The sequence below is a fragment of the Monodelphis domestica genome, chromosome 4, assembly GCF_027887165.1.
Source record: "Monodelphis domestica isolate mMonDom1 chromosome 4, mMonDom1.pri, whole genome shotgun sequence".
Classification (NCBI taxonomy): Eukaryota; Metazoa; Chordata; class Mammalia; order Didelphimorphia; family Didelphidae; genus Monodelphis; species Monodelphis domestica.
Genome location: NC_077230.1, coordinates 230355277 through 230382805, shown reverse-complemented (window position 1 = coordinate 230382805; position 27529 = coordinate 230355277). Strand labels below are relative to the sequence as shown.

The following is a 27529-nucleotide window of genomic DNA, read 5'->3' as shown; positions in this document are numbered from 1 at the left end:
TATGCTTTAATCCATTTTTTTAGGGCCAGGGTTAAATTTTGCAAGTGATACAGCCACTGATAATAACCCACATAGCAGTCATGGACCACTCTACAACCCTGAAAGAAGCAAGAAACCAAATGCCACCCATAGCTCATAAAGTCAGACATCTCAAGCTACTTTTCTGAGGTTCTTGGGTCCTTGTGTTGGCAATTATTCTATGGTGGAAGAGGGGAAAATGGAGTGCCAGTAAAATAGGAAGAGGCTAGCTCAAGACAAGGCTACTGGGTCTCTACTAGTCTAGTCCCACTCACTGATCTCCCTATAAGCAGCTTGTCCAGAGAGGGTGCAACAGAATAAATCAGGAAGGAAAAATTTCTCCTTTCTCTGAATGGGAACTAAGGACAGGTGCCAGAAGGAACGATCTCTTGTGGAACAGAAAGGGTCCTTGTTGATCTCATCAAAAGCCCCTTTTCCTAGGTGCTTCTCAGGATGACCTCTGGATCTCTTTTCTAGGACTGAGTATTTCTTTCCCTGCCAGACCTATAATATTTGACCTCTTTTTAAGAGTCGGAGGAGAATGTGGTTTTGCCCCCTCCCTTCTGATCTCTGTAGCTGGAAGCTATAACTTCTAAGGCCCTAGAAATCCCCTACTTTTGCCTCCCAAATCTCTAGGATGTAGGCATGGGGCAGTGATTTTTCTGCTGCAGGAGGTTAGAGGTGCTCATGGAGGTAAAGGAAGGAGAGAAAGGAGGGCCCCAAGGGTGGGGAAGGTTTCTGATCACCCTGGGGATGGTCCCAGAGGTTGCTTTGAGGGTTGTTCTTTCTGCTTTTATTGTCTGTGATACAAATCTGTCCATGAAGGGGTTTCTCACCAAACCATGACCACAGCATTACTGTTTAGAGCTAATCAGCCCTTGAGGTATCACTGCCAGAGCCCATCTTTGCCCCATTACTCTGTTGTAAACAGCTTTATCTACCCAAATCCCCAGGCACAATCCTATTTGGGGATCCTTTGCCAGATGACTTCCCCTAACCCCACTAAAAACCCCACTAGTACAGCTTTTCTTATCTATGACCTCCTCAACACTCTCCCATACCACCTCCTTTTTATTCCTCCAATTCAGGCAAAACCTCCTTCTTAGATTAGCAGCTCTGTGGCATTACTTCCTGACTAGAACACAAACCTCCCAGATGTCACTTCTTGGTTAATTATTACCTCTATAGTTTAGGGCAATTGATTTAACCTGGGCCTGAAATTTTCTCATTTGTAAAACTATCAGATTATAGACTGGGTGATCTCTAAGGTTCCTTCCAGCTCTAAAGCTGTAATCCTATGTTCACTGACCATGCATAGCCTAACCATCTGACTGATATAACCGAAGCCAGAAACCACCATCACCTGGTGGCAGCTACCAGAATCATAGGCATGGTGCCAAGCAGGAAATAAGGATCCTTTATAGGTCTGGCTGGGCAAACCAGAACTGGTAAAGGAGACTATTGGCATCACACATGGGGTTTCTGTCAGCAGATCTATAGGGAAATTCCAAACATCCAAACTTCGCCTTAATAATCCAACCCAAAAGAACAAATTCTCCTCCCACTATTCCTCTTCCTCGAGCTTTCTTTGATATGTCTCATACTTCAACATCTCTCATCACTGACCTCAAACAAGCACAGAAACAGAGTAGTGTCTACCAGAACCCAGGCTTCTAGGGAGAGAGCGCATAAGCGAAGGAAGCCAATTAACTCCAACTGCATCTCCAGCAGAGAGACAAAGTCCAATTTCCTAGGGCTCAGGCCAAGCCTAGGGTGAAAGCCATGCTGGCTTAGAAAGGAGCTAGAAGAGGAGAGAGGTTGGGACAGGGCTGGTGGGAAGGGCAGTCATAAGCTTCCTACCTGTGATATTGACCTCTACCATGCCTGAGCGTGTGCCAATGGGATTGGTAGCTTCACAGATGTAGGTCCCAGACAGGCTATAGGTCACAGGCCCCTTGAAAAAGAGGGTTTTGTTTTGGGTGTCCATACTTGAGGGGAGAGTGCCATTCAACCTGCAAAGGAAGGAATAAAGTAATCATTCCTCCACCTTTCCATCAGGAGAAACCTTTTCTTACTGTTTCCTTCTAGCCTTCTTGACATGTCATGCCATTTCTCTTCCTCAACCCTGTTTAATCTCACTTAGTGCCAACAGGATTGCCCATTGAAGATGCTCAAAAAGTGTTTGTAGATTTGAATTGTTCTAGGTTCAAATCTGGCCTCAGACACTTTCTAGCTGTGTGACCCTGGGCAAATCACTTAACCTCCATTGCCTAGCCCTTACCACTCGTCTGCCTTGGAACCAGTGCACAGTATTGATTCCAAGATGGAAGGTATGGGTTAAAAAAAAAAAAAGAATTGAATTGTTCTATCTATTACCCAGAACATGGGTAATACTGTATACCTGCAACCTGCTATGTCCTTGTCATTGAGTGTTCTTTTTTTAAAATTTCAGTTTATCTTATCTCTCCCATTAGATGGAGCCTCCCCAAAGACAAGGGTGATGTTTCTTCCAGCCCCACAGGCCACGATGCAGAGGGAAGCTAGGGATGCTAACTGTTCCTTTGGTCACAGAGTTGATTTTGGGAAGCATGACATGTTCATAGAAGATGAAGTGGTACTATTATATATAATTTTTTGGTAATAGTTCAATATAACTACTTTTGTGCCCTTTTAGATCCCCTCTTTTAGACATCTCTGACAGTACTGTGTGTTCACCCTTCTAACAACTCCTTTCACCACCAGTTTGACTCTATTGCTCAGCCTTGATTCCTCAGTGATTTTCTGGAGATCTGAGGTTGATCTTCAAAGCCTTGGGATGAAATGGGAGAGAGAAGAATATGGAGATCCTGAATCCAGGCATCTAGTTTCCCACATAAAGGCCAGAAATGAGATAGTAAGGGAGTTAATTTGAGGACAATTGAGGTTTGGGAGTGAAATCCTAGAGAATTCAGAAAATTTAGATGATCCTTCCTCTCCCCCCTCTTCCTCCTTTCTGCCAACCTAGGAAAAGTGGAGAGTAAGTCCAGGAAAATGCATGATTCTAACCATTTGTTGAGGTCAGCTTACCAGGGGATGACTTGTTAAAAAATAAATACTGAGGTTTGGGGCAGTCTGAGTCAAGTTGAGACACTGAACAAAAATGAAAACACATTTAGCGTCATGCATGATAAAGGAAGCTTATTACTGGATGAGTTATTTATAACAGAGAAGAGTAGGGTCTCTCAGGTGGGTCCTCCCTTCACTGACTTATACTAGGATGATCATTCTAACTTTTTTGGGAGGGTATAGTAGAGTAGTAGCAAGAATACAAGTCTGAAGTCAGGAAAGATCTGAGTTCCAATCCCATCTTCAACACATGCTTGCTGTATGACCATGGATAAGTAACTTATCCTCTCTGAGACTGTTTTTCTTTTTCATTTGGAAAAGGGAGATAACACTTGTAGTACCAGCTTAGAAGATTGTTATGCAAACACATGATGAAGGTCCTGCATATTCAGGACTGGGTGGTCATTGGAGGTCTCCTCTAACTCCGAAATGCTGTGCTTCTGGGAAATCGCATAATATAGGCAAAGCGCTTCACAAACCTTAAAGTACTCTATACTTGCCAGCTATCATTAATATTAATTATTCCTGTCTCCTTATATTCAGTGGAGTTCAGACAGAAACATTATTATTATCATCACCCCATCTCTTTCTCCTCATCTTTTCTGATGGAGTTCAGGTAGAAATGGTACAAGGACGGATCACCAGTCTGCAATTATTCTTTTCTGCTTAATGCTCTGTAGACAATTGTATCAGGGGCTAAAATGACTACTTTTTGTAATTGAATTAGAGAATTTGGATGCAGGCTTACAGAAAAGATCTTTGGGATATCTCCAGCAGATAGAGATGAGATGACACATACCTCATTCTGTTCTCACTTGGTTGTAAATTTCTTCTACTAGGCTTTTTTTTTTTTTAAGACCTTGGTACTAGGTCTGTTTTTAAAGAGTTTCATTCTTGGTGGTTTGGAGATTATGAGTATTTGACATGGTAACCCTCGTTAACAGCATTATTCTTCAAAAAACCAAACCAAACCAAAATAACAACATAGTTCTTTAAGCATGGCCCCAAAGAAGAGAGAAAGAGAAGATCCATTCCTCTGTAGCAGGAGAGATTCATAGATGTGATATAGTAAATGTTTTTGGATGTTTAAGATTTATGAATTGGTTTTAATCCTTTTTTTCCCCTCATTTCTTTAAAAAGATTATTTGTTATATAGGAGGGTTTTCTGGGAAAAGATAAAGAGAAGGATCCTGAGACAAATTTTAACAAATCTCCATCTTTTTATTTTTTTATGGTATTGATGTTGTTTGGAAGTATGCTACTTGGCAGCTAGATGACTCAGTGGATAGACAGCCAGGTCTAAGGACAGGAGGCCCTGGGTTCAAATCTTAGATACTTCCTAGTTTAGATACTTCCTAGCAAGTCACTTAATCCCAAATCACCTAGCCTTTATCACCCTTCTGCCTTGGAAATGATACTTAATATCTATTCTAAGACAGATGGGAAAAGTTAAAAAAAACAAAAACAAAAAAACCCCTACCTGCTATAGTATGCAGGTAAATATTTAACCACTGGTTCTCCAGAAAAAAATATAATGTGCCCACAACATACTAAGTTTAACTTGAATTAGAATTTTCTCCATCATTTTCTTATCTAGACAATCAGCAAAACAATAAAACATACTCTTTTCTGTAGTGTTTGCCCATTTCCAAAGTATAAATGCTCAAATCAGAAATTAATGTTGGAGAAGCTAGGTGGCTCAGTGGATAGAGTGTGAGACCTGGAGACAGGAGATTCAAATTTGGCCTCAAGTATGTGACCATGGGCTTACTTCTCTTCTGTCTTGGAACAGACAGTTAATATTGTTTCTAAGTCAGAAGGTAAAGATTAAAAAAAAAGAAAGAAAATTAATCCTAGTTCTGGTATGCCCCACAGCTGCCCTGTGATTTGGGCTGTTGGCAGGTGATCACTGAGGTAACTGCTGATATAGAAACTATGAATATTTGTAACAGTGTGGAGGACATATTTGCCCCCTACAGATTGGAAAGAAAATGTCTCTGTCCATGAACTGGATCAGGCAAACCATGTCAAGCTTCCTGAGTAAAAGGAAGATAGTCAGATGTGAGGACTGGGTCAAACTGAAGGTAGAACAGAGGAAGGTTTCTTCCACAGAGAGGGAGTAGGAATGGAGTTTCCATTACTTGAAGAATCTTATATTGCATAGTGAAGGTTAGGGATTCTGTGCAATATTTCTGCCTATAGATTCTGCTTTTGATACTTGATAACACATTTAAGCTCTGTGTATCCTTTTGAAGATATATCTAGTTTATTTTCCCTTCATTATTAATAAGCCCATACCCAATCTTAAGTGAGTTTCCTACCCCATTGGGAAAAGGCTAACTCTGGGGATAGAGGTCTTGGCACTGGCCCAAGTCTGGGATAATGATGCTGAGAAAAGAGAACTAGGAGATACTTACATTTTCCACTGGTAGTGGGTGACTGGAGGGTTGGCATCACACTGGCAAGTGAGTTTCACATCCATCCGTTTCAGATACCAATTTCCATCAAAGCCCTCAATGGTTACCTCGGGTTCATCTGTGGGTTGGGGGGTTGGTGAAGAATGATAGGGGAGAGTTCAGGGAGGATGTGTTGAGGAGAAGGAGGCATAGTGAGGTGAGGCAAAATTGAAGGAAACAGGGATTTATTAGAGGAATGGGAAAGGGGGTAAGAAATGTAAAAGTGGGGAGAGGAAGGGGCAGAGAGATGGCATAAGCAGAAATAGGGAAATAACAGGTTGATGGAGAGGAAGAGGGATAGATGAAAAAAGACAGGAAGAGAGAGAGAGAGAAAAGAGAAAAGAGGGGAAAGGAGATGAAGGGAGGAATATAAAGGGAAATAAGAGGAAAAGGAAAGAGAGTAAACATATAGAGAAAGAGAAAGGAGGGAGAAGGCAAAAAAAGGAGATAAAAAGAAATGAGAGAAGAAGGGGGTAAAACAAGAAAGTCAAAAGGATAGAAAAGAAGATGGGGAACCAAAAATAAGGAAAGGATGAAAGGAAAACAAAATGATGGGAAAAGGATTTGGAACCAAGAAGAAGAGATAGCAATTGGTCATTCAAGATCATTTCCACCCACCAGCCCTTAGACTTTTCCCCCTGAAAAGTTCCCACCTGCATTTGTCCCACCTTCCCATCTTTTCTTTCCTCCTCTCCCTTCCCCTTCTCTTCTGTTCCCCTGGCTCACACTGCACATTGAGGGTGATGCTGTCACTGAATCGGTCCAGTTGGTAGTTGACAACACAAGCCAGAGGTTGCTTGTGGGCTTCTCGACTGGGTACTAGGCGGTATCGGCTGATCACAGTCACTGTGCCATTGGGGTGCCGGATCTCCTGGAATTCAGCTTCACCCTTCAGCCGGGTGTCCCATGAAACAGTACTGGGTGGTTTCCCATTGGCTGAGATGCAAGTGGCCACCAGGACCTTTTCTGTCTGTCCAGTCTTGGCAGTCAGGATTTTCTTTGTGACTTCCATCCAATTGGTTGGTTTGGCTGCCAGAAAAGAAGACAGGATATGATGGGAACCCTCAGTTCATCTCTTGCCTATCCTTTACCCCCTCTGACTTTTCCTCATATTAATCATCATGTAGGGGAAGAGAACATGGAAGAATGGATTACAGATTACAGATTAGAAAGAAGCACTCCACTACTTATAAGGTCATTCTAATAGGAAAGACAAGGAGGCATGCAGGCATATTCCCAATAAATACAAAGAGAATAAACACAAGTACAAAGTTGTTGGGGGGAACACTGGGGAAATTGGGAAAAGCTTTATATAGAAGGTGGCACTTGAATTGCATCTTGAAGGAAGAGAGGAATTCTATGAGGCAAACATGAGGAAGGGGATCATCCCAACAATGAAGGACAGTAAGTACCAAGGCAAGAAAGGAGATGGCGGAAACAGAGGGAAGGAGAATTTGGCTGGATCATAGTGTATATATAGAAGGAAAGTAATGAACAATTGAAGGATGGATGGGTTAGGGGCCATTTTCTTGAAAGGCTTTAAAAGCTCAAGAGCAGGGTTTGGGTTTGATTCTAGAGGCCATGGGAAGCCACTAGAGTTGATTGAGTAGGGGAATGACATGGCCAGATATGCCCTTATGAAAAATCAATCAGAAGTGTGTATGATGGACCAGAGTGGTGAGAGAATTGAGGCAGGAAAAGGCTGTTGCAAAACTAGGTGAGAGGTGATGAGGGTTGGAAATAAGGTGGTAACTAGGCTAGTTAGAGAGAAGGAGCTGTATGTAAGAGGTGTTGTTGAGATAGAAATGTCGAGATCTGTGGGGTTGGAGGAGAATGAGAAGATCAGGACCATGCCAGAGTTATAAACCTGGGAGACATTAGACAGAAATAGCTTAGTTTGGAAGATGGAAGCTCTTTGGGGTGGGGGGAAAGAAAGGAAGCTCAATTTTGGACATGATAAATGTGAGGTATCTTCAAGACATCCTGTTGAAATATCTAATAGGCAGCTGGTGATGCAATAGTGAAATTCAGGGGAGACCATGGAGTTGGCAGTTGGGGGATATCAACTACCATGTTAATAAAATACTAAAAAAAAATTCAGTTAAAAAAAAAGAGTTGATAGTTAAAAGTCATGGGGAGGGGACAGTTAGGTGTCTCAGTGAATTGGGATCTAGACCTAGAGATGGGAGGTCCTGGGTTCAAACCTGGCCTCAGACACTTCCCAGCACTGTGATGCTGGCAAGTCACTTAAAGAAAGTCACTTAGCCCCCATTGCCTAGCCCTTACCAGTCTTCTGCCTTGGAACCAATATATTGTATTGATTCTAAGACGGAAGGTAAGGGTTTAAAAAAAAAAGTCATGGGGGGGACAGATTATATTGCCCACATTGAGAGTGCAGAGGGAAAAGGGTCTAGGATAGATTGTTTGTACTTGTATCCCAGTTCCTAGGGACATAGTAGGTACTTAATAATAAATACTTGCTGATTGATTGATGGTGACTGTTAGGCCTTCCAAAGACCAAGATCTCCCTTCCTTTTCCTCCCAGCTAGATATATCTAATAACGCATACATAGAAGATTGACAATAGATTATCATAAATTTAGAGTTGGAATGGACCTTAGAGGTCATCTAATTCAACCCCTACATTTTCTACTTGAGGGAAACCAAGGTCCAGAGAGATTGTTACTTGCCTAAAGTCACACAGGCAGAGCTAGAATTTGAACTTATGTCTTCAGATAATATGCATTGTACAAACCTTTAAAAACTTTCTAGGAATGTGAGTTATTGTTGATAATAACAATGATAATATTATTATCATCATCATCTATAATTATCATTCCCATTGTGTATCACACACTGACAGCTTCTTCCCCTAAAAAGAGATTCCCACCCTCCCTTGACTTTTGGATCCTAGGCCTTTTACTCATTCGAATGCAGGTCCTTCAGCTCTGTTTTCGAATCTTCTCTACCTGCCCCAGGCTGGGGTCTTCTTATGACCTCCAAAAACTCAGTCACTGACTACTGCCCCTCCCTATTTCCAGACATCATTCCCTGTGGTGCTCCTAGGGAGCGCTTCTCTAGTCAGAACACTGGTTCACCAGATTCTACTGCTCACTGCTCAGTTGCACCAGGGCTAATTGAGTCCTTCATTCTTGTCCCAGTGGTGGCATGGGAAAAGCCTGACTCGAGAGATATTAAGAATTAAGGAATTCCAAGCCACAAGCATACATGGAGCTCTGTGCTTAGACCTGGGGCTATATCTGGTGCTGCAGGATGGCTTCCACCAGGCTGGTGCCATCAACCCTGATGAGGCATGGCTAAGAAAATGGTCCAGGGGCAAAGTCGAGTGTCCTGGGGCTCGCGGGATCTACTGGAAGCTCAGGAGTCCTGTCACTGGGATGCCTAGGGTTGAAGTGAACTTACCTAGAACAGTGAGGTTGAGCTGGCTCTCCCTGTTCCCTGTGGGGAAAGTAGCAAACTCACAGATGTAGACACCCTCATCCTCCAGCTCAAGATGGGAGAGCCGGATGGTCCCATCGGTGAAGGATGGCCGGAGAAAGGTCACGCGCTCCCGGTAGGGAGCCAGCACGGAGACTCCCATATTTGGATTGTAGATGGCCACATTCTGCTTGGAACCATTGGTGGCTTTTTGCCACGTCATCTGGGTGATCCTCACCATAGGCAGTGGGTTGGAAAAGCTACAGTGGAGCACTACATCTGTGCCAATGAAGCCTGATACAGTGTCATTCACCTGGACCACTTGGGCCTGCAGACCTGAGAGGGACAGAAAGAGACAGGGTCAGGGATACCTGGACAAAGTCCTCCCCATGCATGAGCCCTCCCCTCTCTTCTCTCTCTGGATCATCTTCTAAGAAAACAAATCCAAAGAGAGGACCAAAAGCCCAACACATAGAAAGTGTCTGAGACCACATTTGAACCCAGGATCTCTTGTCTCTAGTTCTGGCTCCCAATCCATTGAGCCACCTGGCTGCCCCCAACTTGGACTGTTTTTAAGTCCAGCCAGGTAGACTTCCCAACTTTGACACAACTTAGCCTCTGTTGTCTCAGAGCTGCCACAAAGAGACTCTACTAGACTAAGAAGATTCCTTCCCACTGCCATATCAACTTCTGCCAAATCAAGGCACCCTTTTCATTGGAGGTCTGCTCACACGGCTCCCTCTCCAGGAAATGCTCCCCGATTGTTTCCCCTCCCAAAACATGACATGCTTTAGAGGCAAGATTGCTGGTGTAGCCAGAGAGCCTGCTTTCCTTCAAGTCAGGAAGAACTGGGTTTGAGTCCCCATCTGACATAAACTGGTTGTGCAACTCAAGGAAGTCACTTACTGCTTCTAGGCAGCTCTTTGGGGGGCCAGGGTTCGAAGGGTAAAACCCTGTAAGTAGAACAGTTGCACATTTGCATTGGTAGTGGGAGTTGCCAATGGGAGTTTCTCAAAACCAAGGAAATCACAGGTTTGGACAAAGCCAACCAACCAACCAAAAAGCCTTTGGTGAACTGGTTTAACTTTATATTTCAGTAACAGTTTTCCTGTATTTGGGACCGGCTTCAGGATTTGTGATTTAGGGCACTGGGACAGGAAGAAGAGTAGTTTGGTCTCTCCCCAGGATAGAGTCAGAAGCAGAGAATCAAGCAGAGAATCTTGAAAGGAGAAGGTGGAGGAGGAGGTCAGGCAGTAGCTCTTCTAGCCAAGTAGAGTTGATGCATCGTGTGTATCTGAGGCTGGCATCCAGATGGGTCAGTATGACAGAAGGAGGAAGGAGTAGATCCTTGGACAAATTTGCTGATTCTGGACTAGGTTATTATTGTGTTTTTTTTGTTTTTTTTTTGTTTTGTTTTTTTAAGCCTTGCCTTCTGTCTTAGAAACAATACTGTGTATTGGTTCCAAGGCAGAAGAGGGAAAAGAGCTAGGCGCCTGAGGTTAAGTACTTGCCCAGGGTAACACAGCCAGGAAAATCTGGGGCCAAATTTGAATCCAGGACCTCCCATCTCCAAGTCTGGCTCTCAGTGAGCCACCTACCTGCCCTTGGATTAGGTTGTTTTTGATATGTTGAGAGAATTCTTTAAACCCCTCTGCCATTTCTACATGCTTATAGATTTTTGCCTTTTCTTTGTAATTTACTTGTAGATTTTTACTCTTCCTTGGCAGTTAATAAACCCTTGCTAAAAACCACTGTCCACAGGATCAGAGGAGCATAAATTTAGAACAGGAAGGAACCACAGAAGGAGGAAAGAAGGAAGGAAATGAGTATTTATTAAGAGCCTACTCTGTACCACATGTTAAGCACTTTACAAATATTTCATTTGATCCTCACAAGAAAGAACCCTGGGAGGTAGGCACTATTATTATCCCCATTTTAGAGATGAGGAAACTGAGGTCAAGTGACTTAACCAGAGTCACACAACTAACAAGTATGTGAGGTCAGATCTGACCTTAAGTCTTCCTGATTCCAAGATCACTGATCCTTCTAGCTGTCATTGAGTCCACCTCCTCAGATAAGGATACTGAGTGAGGGGTTATAAGACTTGCCCAAAGCTAGCTCAGAAGGGGACACAGAGGTTAATATTGTTAAAATTATATATATATAATAGTTAATAATTAATAATAACAGGTACATTATGGTAATAATATTTGGGGCTATAGTAAGGGGAGGAGGTAAATCTCAAGGGTAGTAGGGCTTTTGCTGGTGGGATGTGGTTGAATTGTCTGTGGTCTGCAGTCACCCGTAAAGAGATGTAGGATCAGATCAGCTTCCTCCAGGTACTTTGGCCATGACAGCTGCCACTTTTTCATTTTTTTTGTTTTTTTTTAATCACTGCACCCTGGATCTGCCTTCTCTGGACTTATCTAGTTTTTATAGAGTCTTATAGAGACCTTCTCCATTAATGGCCCTATTTAGTGCTGGTATCTCGTGTCCTTATATCTTTATTACCTTCTTTGCCCAACTATAGGCTCCCATGTAGGTTTTGCCCAAAGGATGGGAGTGGTTTCAATCAATGACCTCAGGTGGGCCCTTCCTGTCTTCAGTGAGGGTTTGGACATGCTGAGCCAGGGAGAGATCATAGTACTTAGAGGTTGAACTGGCTTTGGAGAGCAAGTCTGCCCCTTGGCAGGGCAGAGGAGGCGGTACGAACCATTAAGTCCCCTTCTCTATCTCGCAGAATCGCAGAATGCTGGGCGCTTTCCATCTAGCCCAGTTCCCCTCCTTTCTTCACAAATGAGGTCTAGAATGGTAAGGTGACCCTCCCTGGTGGGATAGGCGGAGGCAGGAGGGATGTTTAGTCTGAAGAAGGCAGCCTGGAAGTTGGGGGCGGTGGGAGAGGAAACGTAATGACTATCTTCAAATATCTTTAGAGCTGTCAGGTAGAAGAGAGATTAGACTTATTTTGCTTGGCCCCAGAGGGCAGAACTAGGTGGAAGATGCAGCGATCGGGTTTGATTTGATGTAAGGATAAACTCCCTGACAATTAAAGCTATCCAAAGCAGACGGGCATATCTCAGGACCGTCTCTTTAGGGGAGGCTAGAAGGAATTCTCTGGTATGGAACTGGCCTCTCAGACAGATTACCTCCTCCTCCTCCAAGATTCCACGATTTCTTATAAAATGACACAAATTTCTGGAATCCAAGTACAAAGCTTTTCCCACTCACTACACCAATTCATTTCTCAGTTTTGTCTCTCTTTTTTTAAACCCCCGCTTTCTGTCTTAGAAGAGAATCAATTCTAACATAGAAGAGTGGCAAGGGCTAGACAACCAGGGATACGTGACTTGCCCAGGTCACACAGCAGAATACTGTTGGGGTTTTTAAACCCTTGCTTTCTGTCTTAGAATAGATCCCAAGTGTCTGTACCAAGGGAGAAGAGCAATAAGGGCCAGGCAATGGGGGTTAAGTGACTTGCCCAGGGTCACACGGTCAGAAAGTGTCAGAGGCTTTTCAGTTCTCATTAAGAAGATGGGAAAGTTTCATGACAGGTAAATGACTCTAACACAGAAACTATTCCTGCTAGGATGAACTTCTCATATTTTCCCTAATATTGCATGTGATGCCATTCTCCCTCCTATCTTATATATACTTTAAATTTACCAAAAGGGGCAGCTAGATAGCACAGTAGTTAGAGTGCTAGACAAGTCAAGAGGACTTGGATTCAAATCTAGCCTCAAATCACTTCCTAGTGTGACTCTCATTGCCTAGTCCTTTTGGTTCTTCTGTTTTGTTTATTTTTTAAACCCTTACCTTCCAAATCTTAGAATCAATACTGTGTATTGGTTCCAAGGCAGAAGAGCAGTAAGGGCTAGGCAAAGGGGATTAAGTGACTTGCCCAGGATCACACAGCTGGGAAGTGTCTTGAGGCCAGATTTGAACCCAGGACCTTCACATCTCTAGGACTGGCTCTCCATCCACTGAGCCACCCAGCTGCCCCTGTCTTAAAGCTGTTACTTACTAGGCAGAAAGTAAGGGATTTAAATTTAATAAAACAAAGTGAACCAAGTTTTCCCCTCCCATATGATCCTGTAGGATCTCTCCAGCCCCGTAGCGGAGAAGGAACATTTACTTTTTCTTGGAAGTCACAGTTTGATTAGAAAACAAGTTCTTTGAGGGTAGCCAGTATTTTACTTTGGTCCTGTTATCTCTTGTGCCTAGCTTAGTGCGCAGTATGGGCACTGGTGGTACCTGGTATAAAATGCTTATTGAACTTAATTGAGTTTGCATCCTATAATTCAGAATTTAATTTTACCGTATTGCAGGGTTTTTGGTTTCTCCGTCTGGAGGAGTCTTATCTTCCCAGCTTCCCTAAGACTTGGCACAGAATACTCCCCTTTCTGAATCAGTACCTGAGTTGAAGAGCTCTCTACAGTCCCTCTATTTCAGAAGGCAATTTGGAACTGTTCCTCCCCCTAAAAAAACTAAACTATACTTGCCCTTTGACCCAGCAATATTAATACGAGGCCTCTATCCCAAAGAGATCAAAGAAAGAAGAAAGGGGACTCTGTGTACAGCCTGGTTTATAGCAGCCTTTTTCTGTGGTGCAAGAACTAGATAATAAGTGGGTGACCAAATGGTTGAATAAATTCAGCCATGTGATTATAATGGAATGGACAGAGCACCATGCTTGGTTCAAACCTGGCCTCAGACACTTCCTAGCTGTGTGACCCTGGGCAAGTCACATAACCCCACTGTCCTCAGTTTCCTCATCTGTAAAATGAGCTGGAGAAGGAAAAGGCAAACCACTCCAGAATCTCTGCCAAGAAAACCCCAAATGGGATCACAGCGTTGGATCCAAATGAAACAACTGAATAACATTGCTGTATTTGTTGAAGGGCTATTAAAGCACTCCCTTACAACCACATGTGAAATAAGTGCCAGGGGCAGCCAGGTGGTACAGTGGATACAGTACTTGGCCTGGAGGTCCTGGGTTCAAATCTGGTCTCAAGACGCTTCCTAGCTGTGTAACCCTGGGCAAGCCACTTAATCTCATTTGCCTAGTCCTTGCTCTTCTGTCTTAGACTTGTTACTAGGACAGAAAGTAAGGGTTTTAAAAAGTCGGGGGAGAGCAGCTAGGTAATTCAGTGGATAAAGCATCAGGCCTGGAATTGAGAAGATCTGGATTCAAGTTTGACCTCAGACACTGCCTAGGTGTGTGACCCTGGGTAAGTCACTTAACCTCATTTGCCTAGTCCTTGCTCTTCTGTCTTAGAATTATTACTAGGAGAGAAAGTAAGAGATTAAAATAAACAAATAAAATAAAATAAACTTTATGCTATAAGAAAGGATGAAGGGTGCTGGAGTGAAGGACCTTAGGGAACATCACCTGATAAATGTGTCATTTTAGAACTAGAACCTTTGTTTGGCTTTCATTTTTTTAATAAAAGTTAAAAAAATAAAATGTTTCAAAAAATAAAAAAATGGTCAGATGGTAGGATGTAGATCATTTTTTCTGACATGGCCAATACCAGAATTTATTTTCTGATGATGTGTATTTGTGACAAGGTTTGGGGTTTTGTTATTTATTTTTCCATAGGCATCAGGAAAGAGAAAATGGATTTGTGCCAACTGAAAAATTTGAAAATTAAATTCCAAAGAGAACTTGGCTTCCTGACTGTGTTTTAGAAGCAGCCCCCCTCCAAGGCCCATGGGCCTTCAACACTCTTTCAGGGGCGAAGCCCTTGGTGGTTCCTCTAGCTCTGCCTGACTCCAACCAAGAAGAGAAGGCTTCAGCCACCATCAAGCACGAATCTGTTTTGGGTCCTCTTTTTGCCTGGCCTATCATCCCTCTGCAAAGAGGGCTGGAGATAACACTGCAGTAATTGCGGAACCTTCAGCACAAAGCGCAGAACAGGAAAAGCCAGTCTGGAGGGCTCAGGGACAAAGGGTAAGAGCTGGGGGCGGGGGCAGAGGCGTGGGCATGATCAAGAGAGGTCGCTTCAGAATGGGCGCAGGGGCACAGCCTTTGGGCAAGTCCACCCTGCCCCCTCGCTTCCAGCTCTCCTCTCCTCTCTGCCCCCTCCCCAAGGCAGGGTCCTGGCTGAGGTTCACAGACATGTACAGGAGCTGGAAGAGGCTCCCCATTTTACTCCCATTCTGCAGACCAGTCACATTAAATTCAGCGAGCACTTATGAAGGACCCATCCCACCATAAGGCACTGTGCTAGGCACCTGGCACACAGAGGCAACAGTCCCTGCCCTCACAGGGGCTTCTCTTCTAGAGAGAGTGAGAGAAATGCAAAAATGGTAAAAGAAGGAAGAGAACTAACAAGTTAGGAGGCCTGAAGGCCCTTCCTCAACCCACCTGTTCAAGCAATAAGATCATTTCGATACAGATGAAAGGGATATCAGGTTAGCTAGCCCCATCCCCCCTCCTCTTGCATTCCTCAAGGCTCAAGGACTACAAAGCACCTCCTTAGAGCCAATCCATGAAATAAGTGCCAGGGGCAACTAAGTGGCACGGTGGCTAGACAGGAGATCCTGGGCTCAAATCTGAGGCCGTACCATTCTTCTGCCTTAGAACCAATACTTCCCATCAATTCTGAGATAGAAGGTAAGGGCATAAAAACAAATAGAACTATTAGGGCAGGCAGCTAAGTAGGTCAGTGGCTAGAAAGCCAGGCCTAGAGACAGGAGGTCCTGGGTTCAAATGTGACTCAGACACTTCCTAGCTGTGTGACCCTGGGCAAGTCACTTAACCTCCATTGCCTAGCCCTTACCACTCTTTTTCCTTGGAACCAATACACAGTATGACTCCAAGACAGAAGGGAAGGATTAAAAAAAAAAAGAAAAGGGGGAAGAAAGAATAGCTCTTATGTTATCTCCTTTTTTAAAATGGGGCGATGAAGCTCAGAAGTAAGGCAATGACTAGGTGGAATCACAGGACCTCCTAAATCCTGGTGGGATGTTCTTTCTATTACATCCTAGTGCCGCCTCTTGTGGAAGGGGCTGGGTGAAGGCTTTCCCACCAAGCCTCGCTCATGGTGGAGCAGGGAGCCGCAGGACCAAGGGGAGTCATTGCTGGTGGCAGCAGAGGGTTGGGGAGGGATGAGGGAGGAGCAGCCAGCTGGGAAGCTCTCAGAGGCCGCAAGAGCGTGCTGAGGCATGTTGGGGAGTAGGGTTCAGCATGTAGCTGAGCTGGGAAGAGAGTGGAGGGGTTGGATCCTGGAAGAGGAAGATGGGGGTCCGGCTGCTCCCCGAATGCAGGGAAGCTCTTGAGGGAGACACTCTGCACCCTCCTGTAGCTCATCCTGTTGGGAAGGTGCAGACACCGGTTCTAAGGAAGTCTCTTTGGGAAAGGACTTTGAGGGGTGTCTCTGTTTCATGGGGTGAGAAGGGAAGAGGGAGAAGTAAACAAATGTCTTCCTGATTGGCTGGTTTCTCAGCCATAAGAGCATTTTAATTTGCTGTAGGGAAGAGGGGGAAAGGCGGGGACAGAGAAGCTGAGCTTTTTTTGGTACCATGAACCCTTTTGACTGTCTGGTGAAGCCTCAGGGCCCCTTTATAGGATAATGCTTTTATATGCATAAAATAAAATGGCTAGGATTACCAAGGAAACAACTTATGGTGAAATGCAATTAAGTACACATAAGTTCATGGATCCCCATTTAGAACCCTGCCCTAGGAGAAGGAGCAGGATGGAGTGATAGAGGCACAAAGAGCTGCTTTATCTCGTCCAACTCACCCTGGCACAAATGCAAATGCTGCAGAGCCCCAGCTTGAAGGCGGAGCCCCATCAATTGCTCTGACTTTCCCATCTCCCCATTATAGCCATGAAAAATAGTAAGAGGGTTGTGTCTGAATACCAGTCTCAAGGTACTTAGTTTAGGGTTGCTCAAGCTTCCCAAGTCAGACTACCAGAAAGGATGCTGTCAGTTTGACTGAGACTAGAGTGAGGTGGTATAGCAAAGTTTTATTGGAGGGAAGCTAAGGTGGGGGAGTATGGGAGAGAGGAGCAGGGAGGTGGAGTCCCTTGGGGGAGGGCAACGGAGGAGAACAGCAAGGGGGAGATCAGCACCCGAAAAGATGGCTGCTGAATCTCCACCTGAGTGGAGGTGGGTTTCATCTCATATAGGTTAGGAAGAATTGGGGATTGTCAGGAATGAGGTAACCTGGATTGCCTTTATTGGTCAAGGTAAGCTATTTGGGCTCAGTTCATTGGAGGGTCCTGAGAGGGTGGGGTGTCCTGGTCTTTGGGGTTTGGGGGGCTGGTTCCCAGGAACAGTGTGCAGCCAAGCAGAAGGTACAGGCTGAGGGAACAGAGTTTTGGTGTTCTGACAGGCACCATTAGGCCATGACTAGTTTCTTTTCTCACCTTCGTACAACACAAAAACTGTAAACTATATAGGTTTTCTCATAGGTCATAGGCCAAATCTCCCACCACCACCCTATTCTGTGTATTTGAAGAATCATAGAATGTCACAGCTGGAAGAGACCTCAGAGATTATTTCCTCCAATTCCCTCATTTTACAGTTCAGGAAACTGAGGCCCAGAGAAAATTGCTTTATGTCGCCCGGCTAGTTAGTAGCAGAGCCAGGTCAGAAGGAGCTCAGCTCAGGGTCCTTTCCATGATGTCACTCTGGTGAGGAGGAATTGTAGTCTTAAGGGATCCAGTAACAGAAGCATGCATTCCTTGCCTTGAGTTATGCTCTCAGTTTCCTCATGTGGTGAGTACAGAAGATGAGAAGTAGAACTCAGCTGCAGGACTGGGGTGAGGAGCCATAGCTAGGGTGCTTAAGCACAGATCTACCTATTTTGGCATTTTGCCTGAATTCTGGGTGGCCACACTCAGGCTTCGGAGCCCTGTAGTCTCATGGTCCATGGTCCTAGGAAGACCTGTTGCCCAACCTGATTTGTTTCTGAGGTTGAGTGGGCTGGGTGGGGAAGAGTGCCAACTGTGCTAGAAAAGCCTGGGGGTGGGAAGGCCTCTGACCTTCTGGGGAACCCCTTATGTGGTAACACTGCAGAAAAATGGCTCAGAAAGGGGCCAAGAGGTTGACTTTGAATCCCCAAGTCATACATTGTCCTGGCCTAGGACTAGATAGAATTTCTCAAGGGTAAACCATACTAGGGAGAGGTGATTTCAAAGGGCCTGGGGGTGGGGTTGGGGGGGGGGTGATAAACACTGTATATCTCATAACTTGGGGAAACCAAAGAAGACCTTGAATTTCTCACCCTGCCCATTAGCTCCTCTCATTTTTCTCTTTGACAAGTTAAGGCAACACGGTCTAAGGGTTTGGGAGATGTCCCCCTTTTACCCCTCACATTGGGTTGCCAGGTTCCAGTGCTGGGCAGCCTGGATGCCTTGGTCCCTGGAGGAAGTGCTGACCTAGCAATGCAGAGGCCTGGCCCCCCCAAGATGTCATCACCCCACAAAAGCCCAAGCTCAGCAACAAAACACAAAGGCTCTTCAGTGCTGGCTGACAAACCTGCTCCCTAGAGGGCCACACCCTGCCCACCACTCAGCTAATCTGCCCAAAGTCCTACAGATTCCCACGGAGTAGGCTGGGACAGGAGAGAAAGGGAGTTCCCCACTGGAAACTCTTGTCTTTCTAGGACCCCTAGCCCTGAACCTGGCCTACTTCCCCCACTCTGGATCTCTAAGCACTTATTAGCCAGACATGGGTGGCTGGGGAATCATCTCTTCATGGGCAAAGGTATGGCTGGTGGCTGGGAAAGATGTGGGGCGCGAGACCCAGGTGGTGAAAATCAGGGGACCTGACACTTTCCCTAAGTTCAAATCATCTTCCAAGGCTCCAGATGTGCCTGCCTCCCTTCCCCTTTCTTGGTGGCATCTGTTAAGGTAGCATAATTTCATTAAGCTCTAAGTACCCGGGCATGATGGCACAAATTTTTGGTTGGGTTCATTTTCATTTTTCTAGGAGAGGAACCTGGGAAGGAACAACAGAGAAGTGTCTCAGAAGCTAAAATACTGAACAAGTTAATTTCTGAAGCCAATGTCCTTCGGGGAGGGGGGGGGCGGTGCCACTGTATTCCCAGCCCCCTACCCCTACCAGGAAGGAACAGCACATTGGATGAGAAACCTGCTAAGTGGAGATGACTCACCCACCTCATTCAAGGACCAAAGCCAAAACTCTGCTGACTCAGCAGTATGGCGACTGAAAGGTTAATGCTTATGATGACCCGCCCCCTTCCCCCTCTCCTCCATCCTCTTCCTCACAATTAAGTACACAACCACTTCCTTTAAAATCATTTTCCCAACCTGTCCATCCCCCAGCTCACTGATGCCAAGATCCTGTCATGGGGAAGGGGGATGAATGAGTTGGGTAAATAAAGTGAGGTCATAAGAGAAGGATGCCCCTTCCGCTTACCCTTATCTTTTTTAATGCCAATTACCTCCAATGCTCAAAATTCAGCTTTTTCCAGAGACCTTCCAAGATTACCACCATCAGGCTGGCTACAGTCAATTCCACTACAAGGTCCTTTTTATTTTTAAACCCTCACCTTCCATCTTAGAATCAATACTGTGTATTGGTTCCAAGGCAAAGGAGTGGTAAGGGCCAGGCAATGGGGATTAAGTGATTGCCCAGGGTCACACAGCTAGGAAGAGTGTGATGTCAAATTTGAACCCAGAACCTCCAGTCTCCAGGCCTGGCTCTCAATCTACAAAGCCACCTAGCTGCTCCCTACCAGGTCCTTTCATTCCTTTTTGTATGTCTGATACCCATTTCCTGACTATGTTTTATATCATCCCTTTGTGACTAGGAGCTACCCCCAATTGTGACCAAGTCTCCTCTTCCTATCTCTGAATACCATTCCACCCTTTAACCTGTCTGAAACAGCTTCAAAAATAGGGAAAGATCAAGACAGTCTAGTGAATAAACCATGAATCTAACAACTGTGCCTATGGTTCTGGGGGCACAGATCAAGGTGAGAAACTAGACAGCAAGCAGTGGGGCTTCAGAATAGGTATGGAAAGATGAAGGCAAAATTCCACTCACTTTTCTCCCTTTACTGTTTTTCCACCCAGACACACTAGACAAGTGATGGTAAACCTTTTAGAGACTTAGTGCCATTCCATTCCCCCCCCCCTCCCTCCCCATCAGGGGAGGGAGAAAGGGAGAGGAGTGGCCTGGGGGCTCTACACGGGGAGGACTAAGCAAGAAGCACAGTGGAAAGGAGAAGAGCAGCTCTGCCCTCACCCTGTGCCTTTTTAGTAACTAACTCTAGTGGGCAATGGCACACATGCCCACAGAGAGGTCTCTGTGTGCCATCTTTGGCACTTATTCCATAGATTTGCCATCATAGAACTAGACCAAAACTTCAGAGTAACTTTCTCTGCCAAGTATTTCTGAAATACCAGCTTTTGGCTTAATTTAGTGTAATAGAAGGTAAGACTCTTGAGGGCAGGGACTTTCATTTTTGTCTTTTTCTATCCAGAGGTTACCATAGGTACTTAAATATTTATTGACTGGGAGCAGCTAGATGGTTCAGTGGATAGAGAGCCAGGCCTGGAGAAGGGAGATCCTAGGTTCAAATCTGACCCCAGATACGTCCTAGTTGTGTGAACTTGGGCAAGTCACTTAACCCTAACTGCCTAGTTAACTTAACCTCTTCTGCCTTAGAACCAATACTAAGTATTGATTCTAAGATGGAAGGTAAGGGTTTTATTTATTTTCTTTTTTAATTTGTTGATTGACTCAGACTTCAGTGGTATGGGAATTAGAAGGGAAAAGCTTTTTCTCTTGCCCCCAATATTCTTGTTCTAGGCAGGGAAAACAAGTATCCTCTCATTCCCTTCTCTTAGTTTGTGGGTGGAAAGACAGACTATGTATCGGATGGCTGAGACAGTGGTAGAGATGAGATGGGTAAACATATCTCTTCTCTGGAGATATAGTCAGTTCTCTGGCAGGGAAAACAAGAGACGGGAGGTTATGGGGTGGCAAAACTAGCCCATAGCTGTGGTATCTGGGGACACAGTGGAGAAACAAACAGGCCTCTGCTCTGAAAATTGATTTAATTCACTGACAGGGAAAAGTGGAGGTAGCAGGCTATGGCAGGGCAAAGAGTCTGGGGTCCCTTCCCGTGAAGTTCTCTGGGAATGCAGAAGTAGCTCAAGATAAGGAGAATGGTTGGCAGTTTTATTTATTTGCTAAAAGGTAAAAGTCCTTTGGGGTGATGGGGTACAGTAGGAGCAGTAGAGGGAAGGTGACTTCACTGGGCATGCTGTGCCTTGGAATCTTCCCCAAATGCAGCTGAGTGGAGAGGGGATTTGAAGTTGAGGTACAAGAGAGCCTGACCAATTGCCTCTGGATCTCAGGGGCACCAGAGGTTAGAAAGAGAGGAGATGAGCAGTAAATGAATGGACCATTTAGCTTAGCCTAGCTCTGCAGCTATCCCAATAACCAGCCCCAGCACCACCTCCACCTCTTTGCTCCTGGAGAAGAGCCTCTTTCCAAGATACAAAAGAGTTGGAGGGATGAACAAAAGGATGCTGGTAGCTATAGCACTTGGCATCTTTTTGTCCTGGCATTAACCTGCCCTACTGTCTAAAAGGCTCTGAAGGCTTAGGAACCTGGCTGGGAGGCAGATATCCCTTTGCATATGCTCCAGGGATGACCATTTTCTTATTACAGGGGGGAGCAGGAAAGTTCTGCCACACTTCTAGTTGTAGCAGGGCCAGATGCCAGTTAAATTGCCTCACGGGGTGGCAGCCCATGGGCCAAGGAAGTGTCCTCTGCCTGACTTCTCTCTGGAGGGCATCACCCATAGAAAATTCCCACTTTTCCAAGGAGTCTCATTCAATGCCCCCTCGCCACCCCCAACTTATAGACAGGGATGAAAACATCCCAGGCTCCTACAGCCAGAAGCTAATTGCTACTGTCCTGTTCCCAGCCTAGACGCCTCCACCTCTCATTTGGGGTCATGGAAACTTTAGACATTCCCCTCCATATACTTGCTTCCCCCCACCAACCCCAACACTGGGTAGGCTAATGATGGGCTGTGTGGCTGGCGCCAAGCTCCTTGAGAGGGTGCGTGGGAGAGGAGGGGGAGGGCAATAGCTCTGGGGAAAACCCAAGAAAAAGGAGCCAGGGCCCATCAGGTTCCCCAGGTGGAGGCTTGGCTCCTCCAGGCCTTGCAGTGCCTGCGGGCACTGAAGGAAAGGAGGCAGGTAGGCACTGCCCAATCTCTTACTCTCACCTACAAGGATAGCTTGTTGGGGGTGGGGATGAATAATTGCCAGTGCCCTGGCACCCTCACTCATAAATAGACCCAGAGCCTAGATGCCAGGATGAGTGTCTGATCAGGATCTCAAAGGAGAAAGACCCAAAACAGGACTCATTCTCTTTTTTTAGGGATCTTCTTCCCCCCTACCAGATTTGACCAAGGTACACTGCCAAGGTTCAAGCACCTTATTCTTCATCACTTATGTCAAGAATATTATCTCTTACCTTCCTTCTCCATCCCACTCCCAACAGCAGACTGGCAAAATCCATGACAGTCATCTCGTTCTTCATCCAGCCCCATCTCCAGTCTAAACTTCTAAAGTCAATGTCATTTGTCATCTCCTTTTTTTAGGTTGTTGTTTAAAACTCTCACCTTCCACCTTAGAATCAATACTGGGTATTGGTTCCAGGGCAGAAGAGTAGAAAGGGCTAGGCAATGGGGGTTAAGTGACTTGCCCAGGGTCACACAGCTCAGATGTGTCTGAGACCAGATTTGAACATAGGATCTCCCGTCTCTAGCCCTGGTTCTCAATCTACTGAGCCACCTAGCTGTCCCCAGTTATTTTTCTTAAAACACTTTCCTGCTAGATTTGGATTCAGTATGATTTGGGTTCAGATCCCAACTCAGACTCTTCCTAGTTGTGTGACCATCGGAAGCTTCAGGCTCATTTGTTAAATGGTGATAATGCCTACCACACCTATATCACAAGGCTGTTGTGAGGCTTAAATAAAATAAGTAAAACTTTAACTTAATATTAGTTATCTCCCTTCAATTTCTAACTCCCCTCTGACCCGCATAAATTACAAATTTTAGAGAGACAGAAGAAACCTCTGAGATGATTTAGTCCAAACTTCTCATTTTAAAGATGATAGAGGAAGTAGGAGAGCTAAGATTCAATTCTTTTCCCCATATCTGGCTTCTTATATTCAAGATTTCACCTTGGGGGAAGCTAGGTAGTTCTGTGGATAGAAAGCCAGGCCTAGAGATGGGAGATCCTGGGTTCAAATCTGGTCTCAGACATTTCCTAGCTGTGTGACCCTAGGCAAGTCACTTAACAACTGTTGCCTAGCTTTTCCCACCCTGCCTTGGAACTGATATACAGTATTGATTCCAAGATGAAGGATTTTTTTTAAAAGAGAGAATGAATACTTAGTATCAATTCTAAGATAGAAGGTAAGGGTTAAAAAAGAAAAAAGTCTTCACCTGTCCTCCCATCTCTACTCCCTCCCTGAGATCCTATATTTATTTTGGCCAAATAGCATGATAAAAAAGGCACGAGATTAAAGCTCCAGTCCTACACTCTAATGCTGATTGTGTAAGCTTGAAGAAATCTCTTATGGGCCTCAGTTTCCTTATCTATAAAATGAGAGAGAATCTCTAAGGTTCCTTCTAGTGTCAATATTGTATGGTTTCATGTCTTCATTCTCTTGGCTCCCTTCTCTTAGCCCAGAGAGTTTGATCCCTTTCTACATTATACATTCTTTCTTTCTGCCAATCCCCTATTTCCTTCAACATCCACGTTCTCCAAAATGTTTTCCCTGACAAAATATAAGCAAAGGGCAGATATGGTGTGCTCCTTGAAGTCACCCATTTGCCCTTTTCTACCAGTGTACCAACTAGAATACTGAAGGAGTGCTAAATATCATTTGTCAATGAGATAGTGATGGACTTGTAAGCTATTGGCATTTCTGGACCCAAGTCTGAAAAGTTTCCAAGGAAGTAGAGGATGCCACTTCTCCAGGCTTCTGACCTGCCAACATTTGGATCCATAAGAGGCTAAGACAAAGCTGGACGTAAGTGAGTGGAACAAAGGTGGTGGTGCTAGGAGTAGGGCTGGGGAACCAAACCATTGTTGAGCAGAGAGGAGGAGAATGGGATCAGGATTTGGCTTGCTTATTTCTGAACTTATTTGCCTTTCTGGGTGATATTTACCACAAATTTTCAATCTGTCAGTATTCTCATATGTCTGGATCCTTCTGCATGCCAGCCTTACATATCTAGGCTAGGGCTTCTAGTGGCTCTTTCCTGATGCTCTTCTCCACTTTTATCTTCTGTATCTTTCTATTCCTTAGCCTCTTCTTATAAGCCTTCCTCTGGGTTTCCCATCAGTCCACTCCAGGATTAGAACACCCTTCCTTCAAATACTTCCTACCCCCTACACTTTCCTAATATCTTGGTACTACAATGCCCCTGGGCAACGTTTCCTACTCATCCAGCCACTAAACACATTTGGGAATGAAGCCATTTAGATGAAATCCATTGGTATAGGTTGGGGTATAGGTATGAGGGGAAGGGTCTGGGTATCCCCAATGTAAATAGAGGGTGGAGGGGAAAATGTGGAGTAAATTAATGGAAATGAATTGTTACTCACAATAAGTATTTTTAATTCACACGAAATTTCAGAGGAAAAGCAATATTACCAGCATCAGAAATTTCCCATAGATCCCATCCTTCCCCATTCATGTCCCCATAGAGCACCAAGATTCCAAGGAACACAATTTGGGACATTTTCTCCAGGATTTTGAACTGAGAAACCTATTCTCTGGGTTCATACTCTCAGTCCCTCTAGCACTGCCTTTCCAGATACAGCCTCAACTATTCTGCACTCCCCAAAGTGACCCGTCCACCTCCTTCTCTCCCACCTTTTATTGAACCAACTGAGCCTGTTCAAAATCCTCATTCTTCCCAGACACTGAAACCCCACTCCACCCCAACAGCAGCAGCAGTAAATGGTAACATTTCCCAACAGACATTACAATTTGAATTTCCTGCAGCAATTGTGCATTTTTAATGACACACTTTAGAGTGTGCAGGCAGCCCACTTCTCCTTCTCTGGAAGGATGGGGGCTGTTGTGCAGTGGAGAATTTCCCAGGTTTCTTCAGGAGAACTTTTTAAAAGCTCTGTATTGACATGTGAACCATCTGAGTACCCGCTGGCTCTATGATGATGTTCAACACCTGTTTGGAGTGCATGCCAAGTCTTGGTCCTCTCCACTCCCAAGCCAGCTGCAGTCAGTCTATCAATACCCTGGGGCCCATGTGCAGAGTCCAGAAGAGATGAGAGGAGATGAAGAAAAAGGAGGAAATATGGCCTTGGAGAGCTCCTTAATGATACCCAACGGGGAAGGATCATGGATCTTGTATAGGAAGAGATCTCAGAAGCTCCCTTATTTTGCAGATGAGGAAATTGAGGCCCAGGGAGGTTAAATGATTTGGTGATACAATACAAGAATAGTTGGGATTGGAAAGTAGTCTTTCTAAGAATGGCATAATGGCAAGAGCACCAGTGTTGGGGAGTCAGGCTCTTCTGATCCTGACTCCACTGTGGACTGGCTGTGTATGATTTTGGGCAAGTTTTCAGTTCTTTGGACCTTCTTTTCCTTCTCTATGAAACACTGGGATCTGGAAAAGATGTTTTCTTTAGTTCCTTCCAAATATGCCTAGCCAGGTATATGGAGCTCCTGCCTTTATAGGTAGAAGGCTATCAGGACCATATTGGAGGAATCTGGTGATCTGGCTGTTCAAAGCCAAGAGAGGCTTTCTGTAGGAGGAAAGCTTCAAGAAGGGTTTCTATGTATCAGAAGACCCTTAGCTCCAGTTAGACCTTGAGGGAATCGTGTTCCAGTTTGAGGAAATAGGGTGAGAAAACTCCAGAAGGAAGCAATCTAGAGAAAGATTTTCAAGGTAAGAGGGGAATATCCAAGCTGGGAAGCCATAGGCTGGGGCAAACCTGGGCAGTCAGCAGATAATAGATGGAGGGTCCTTGAAGGCCTTATGGATGCTACAACATAAAATGAGCTTGTCTGGATGTAACTTACTGGACAAGTCATTTCAACTCTTTGGGCTCTGTTTCCTCATCTGGAACAATGAGGTCCCAGACATTCCTCAAATTAAGGAATTGAACTAAATCAGTGGTGTCAAACTCAGATAGAAATGGAGACCACTAATTCATACATAATGAATCCATAGACTCCCATACTGACTTAAAAAAGCATTAGAAACATTATCTATATTCTACTGTATTTTTATTTATTTTGTGAACTAATTCCCAATGACATTATAATCTGGTTCTGCCAGACTTGGAAATGTTGCAGATTTCAAGCCCAGACATCTCAGGATGTGATGACCTCTAACATCTCTTCCAGCTCAAAAATACGTTATCTAAATAATAATAACTGGCATTTATATAGTGATTTTAGGTTTGCAAAATCATCTCATTGGAACCTTACAACAACCTTAGGAGGGCCCCACTTTACAAATGAGGTTTAGAGACTCTGAAATGTGAACTGATGTCTGCAATTACACAACTAGCAAATGAATAAATGTCAGAGATGGAATTTGAACTCAGTTCTTCCTAATTTCTAACTTGGGCAGCTAGGTGGTGTAGTGGATAATGTTGGGCTGGGAAGTGAGGAAGATTTCAGGAAAAGTTTAAATCTGTCCCCAGACACTTAATGTATTGTCCCTGGGTAAGTCACTTAACTGTTGCCTCAGTTTCCAAATCAGTAAAATGAGCTGGAGAAGGAAATGGCAAAATACTCCAGTATCTTTGCTAAGAAAACCCCAAAATGATATCACAAAGAATTGGGCACTACTAAAATGACAGAATCACAATTTTCCAATTTCCCATCCAGCACTCTGTCCACTCTTCTATCAAAACTGAAGAGAGGGAGAACACCAACTCTGACATGGACTTTACTGAGTGACCTTGGGCAAGTCACCACTTTCAGCACCAATTTCTTCCTCTATAAAATAGGGGTTGGTAATGCTAATATCTTCTTTAGTTATAGAGCCCACAGTGATCTGAAACAGAGGGAAGAGAAAAAGAAACTGCAGCAGAGACATTTAAATTGGAAGCACCATGAAGGCAGGGACTGTTGTTTTCCATCTGTGTATCTTCATCCTCTAGCTCATCATCTGGTAGGAAGTAGAGACTTCCTAAGTATTTGTTTAATTGAATTGAATTTGACAAGAAGGAGAGAGCAGAGAGACAAGCCTAGACAGAGGGTAGGCGGAGAAGGATCAGGGATGGGGGAATACAGTTCTAATAGTGAGGTCGAGTGTCTTCACTTGTAAACTGCTATCATTTTGGAAGGATTTTCACCTCATTTGGTTCCTGCTTAAGTGAAATCCACAACATGTGTTCCCTGCATTAGCAGAGTGTTTGTGCTTAATTAGTGGCACATTCTTCCATATTAAAGTCATTAAGTTTTGCTGTTTGCTCTCCTCCTTGGGTCTATTTCTCCCTCCTTCTTCCCTTC

The 27529-nt window shown here is 44.6% G+C and overlaps 1 protein-coding gene across 2 annotated transcripts in view; it reads right to left on the bottom strand.

Annotated features, from left to right (window-relative positions):
• NECTIN1 (nectin cell adhesion molecule 1) overlaps positions 1-27529 on the bottom strand; it is a 196345-nt gene that overhangs the window by 99525 nt on the left and 69291 nt on the right. For both annotated transcript variants that reach the window (XM_007494639.3, XM_056794222.1), the window contains exons 2-5: positions 9003-9353; positions 6306-6608; positions 5541-5658; positions 1879-2030 (exon numbers count right to left, since the gene is read on the bottom strand). In XM_007494639.3, the coding sequence (XP_007494701.1) occupies positions 1879-2030; positions 5541-5658; positions 6306-6608; positions 9003-9353 (924 nt within the window). The remainder of the gene's footprint in view (positions 1-1878; positions 2031-5540; positions 5659-6305; positions 6609-9002; positions 9354-27529) is intronic.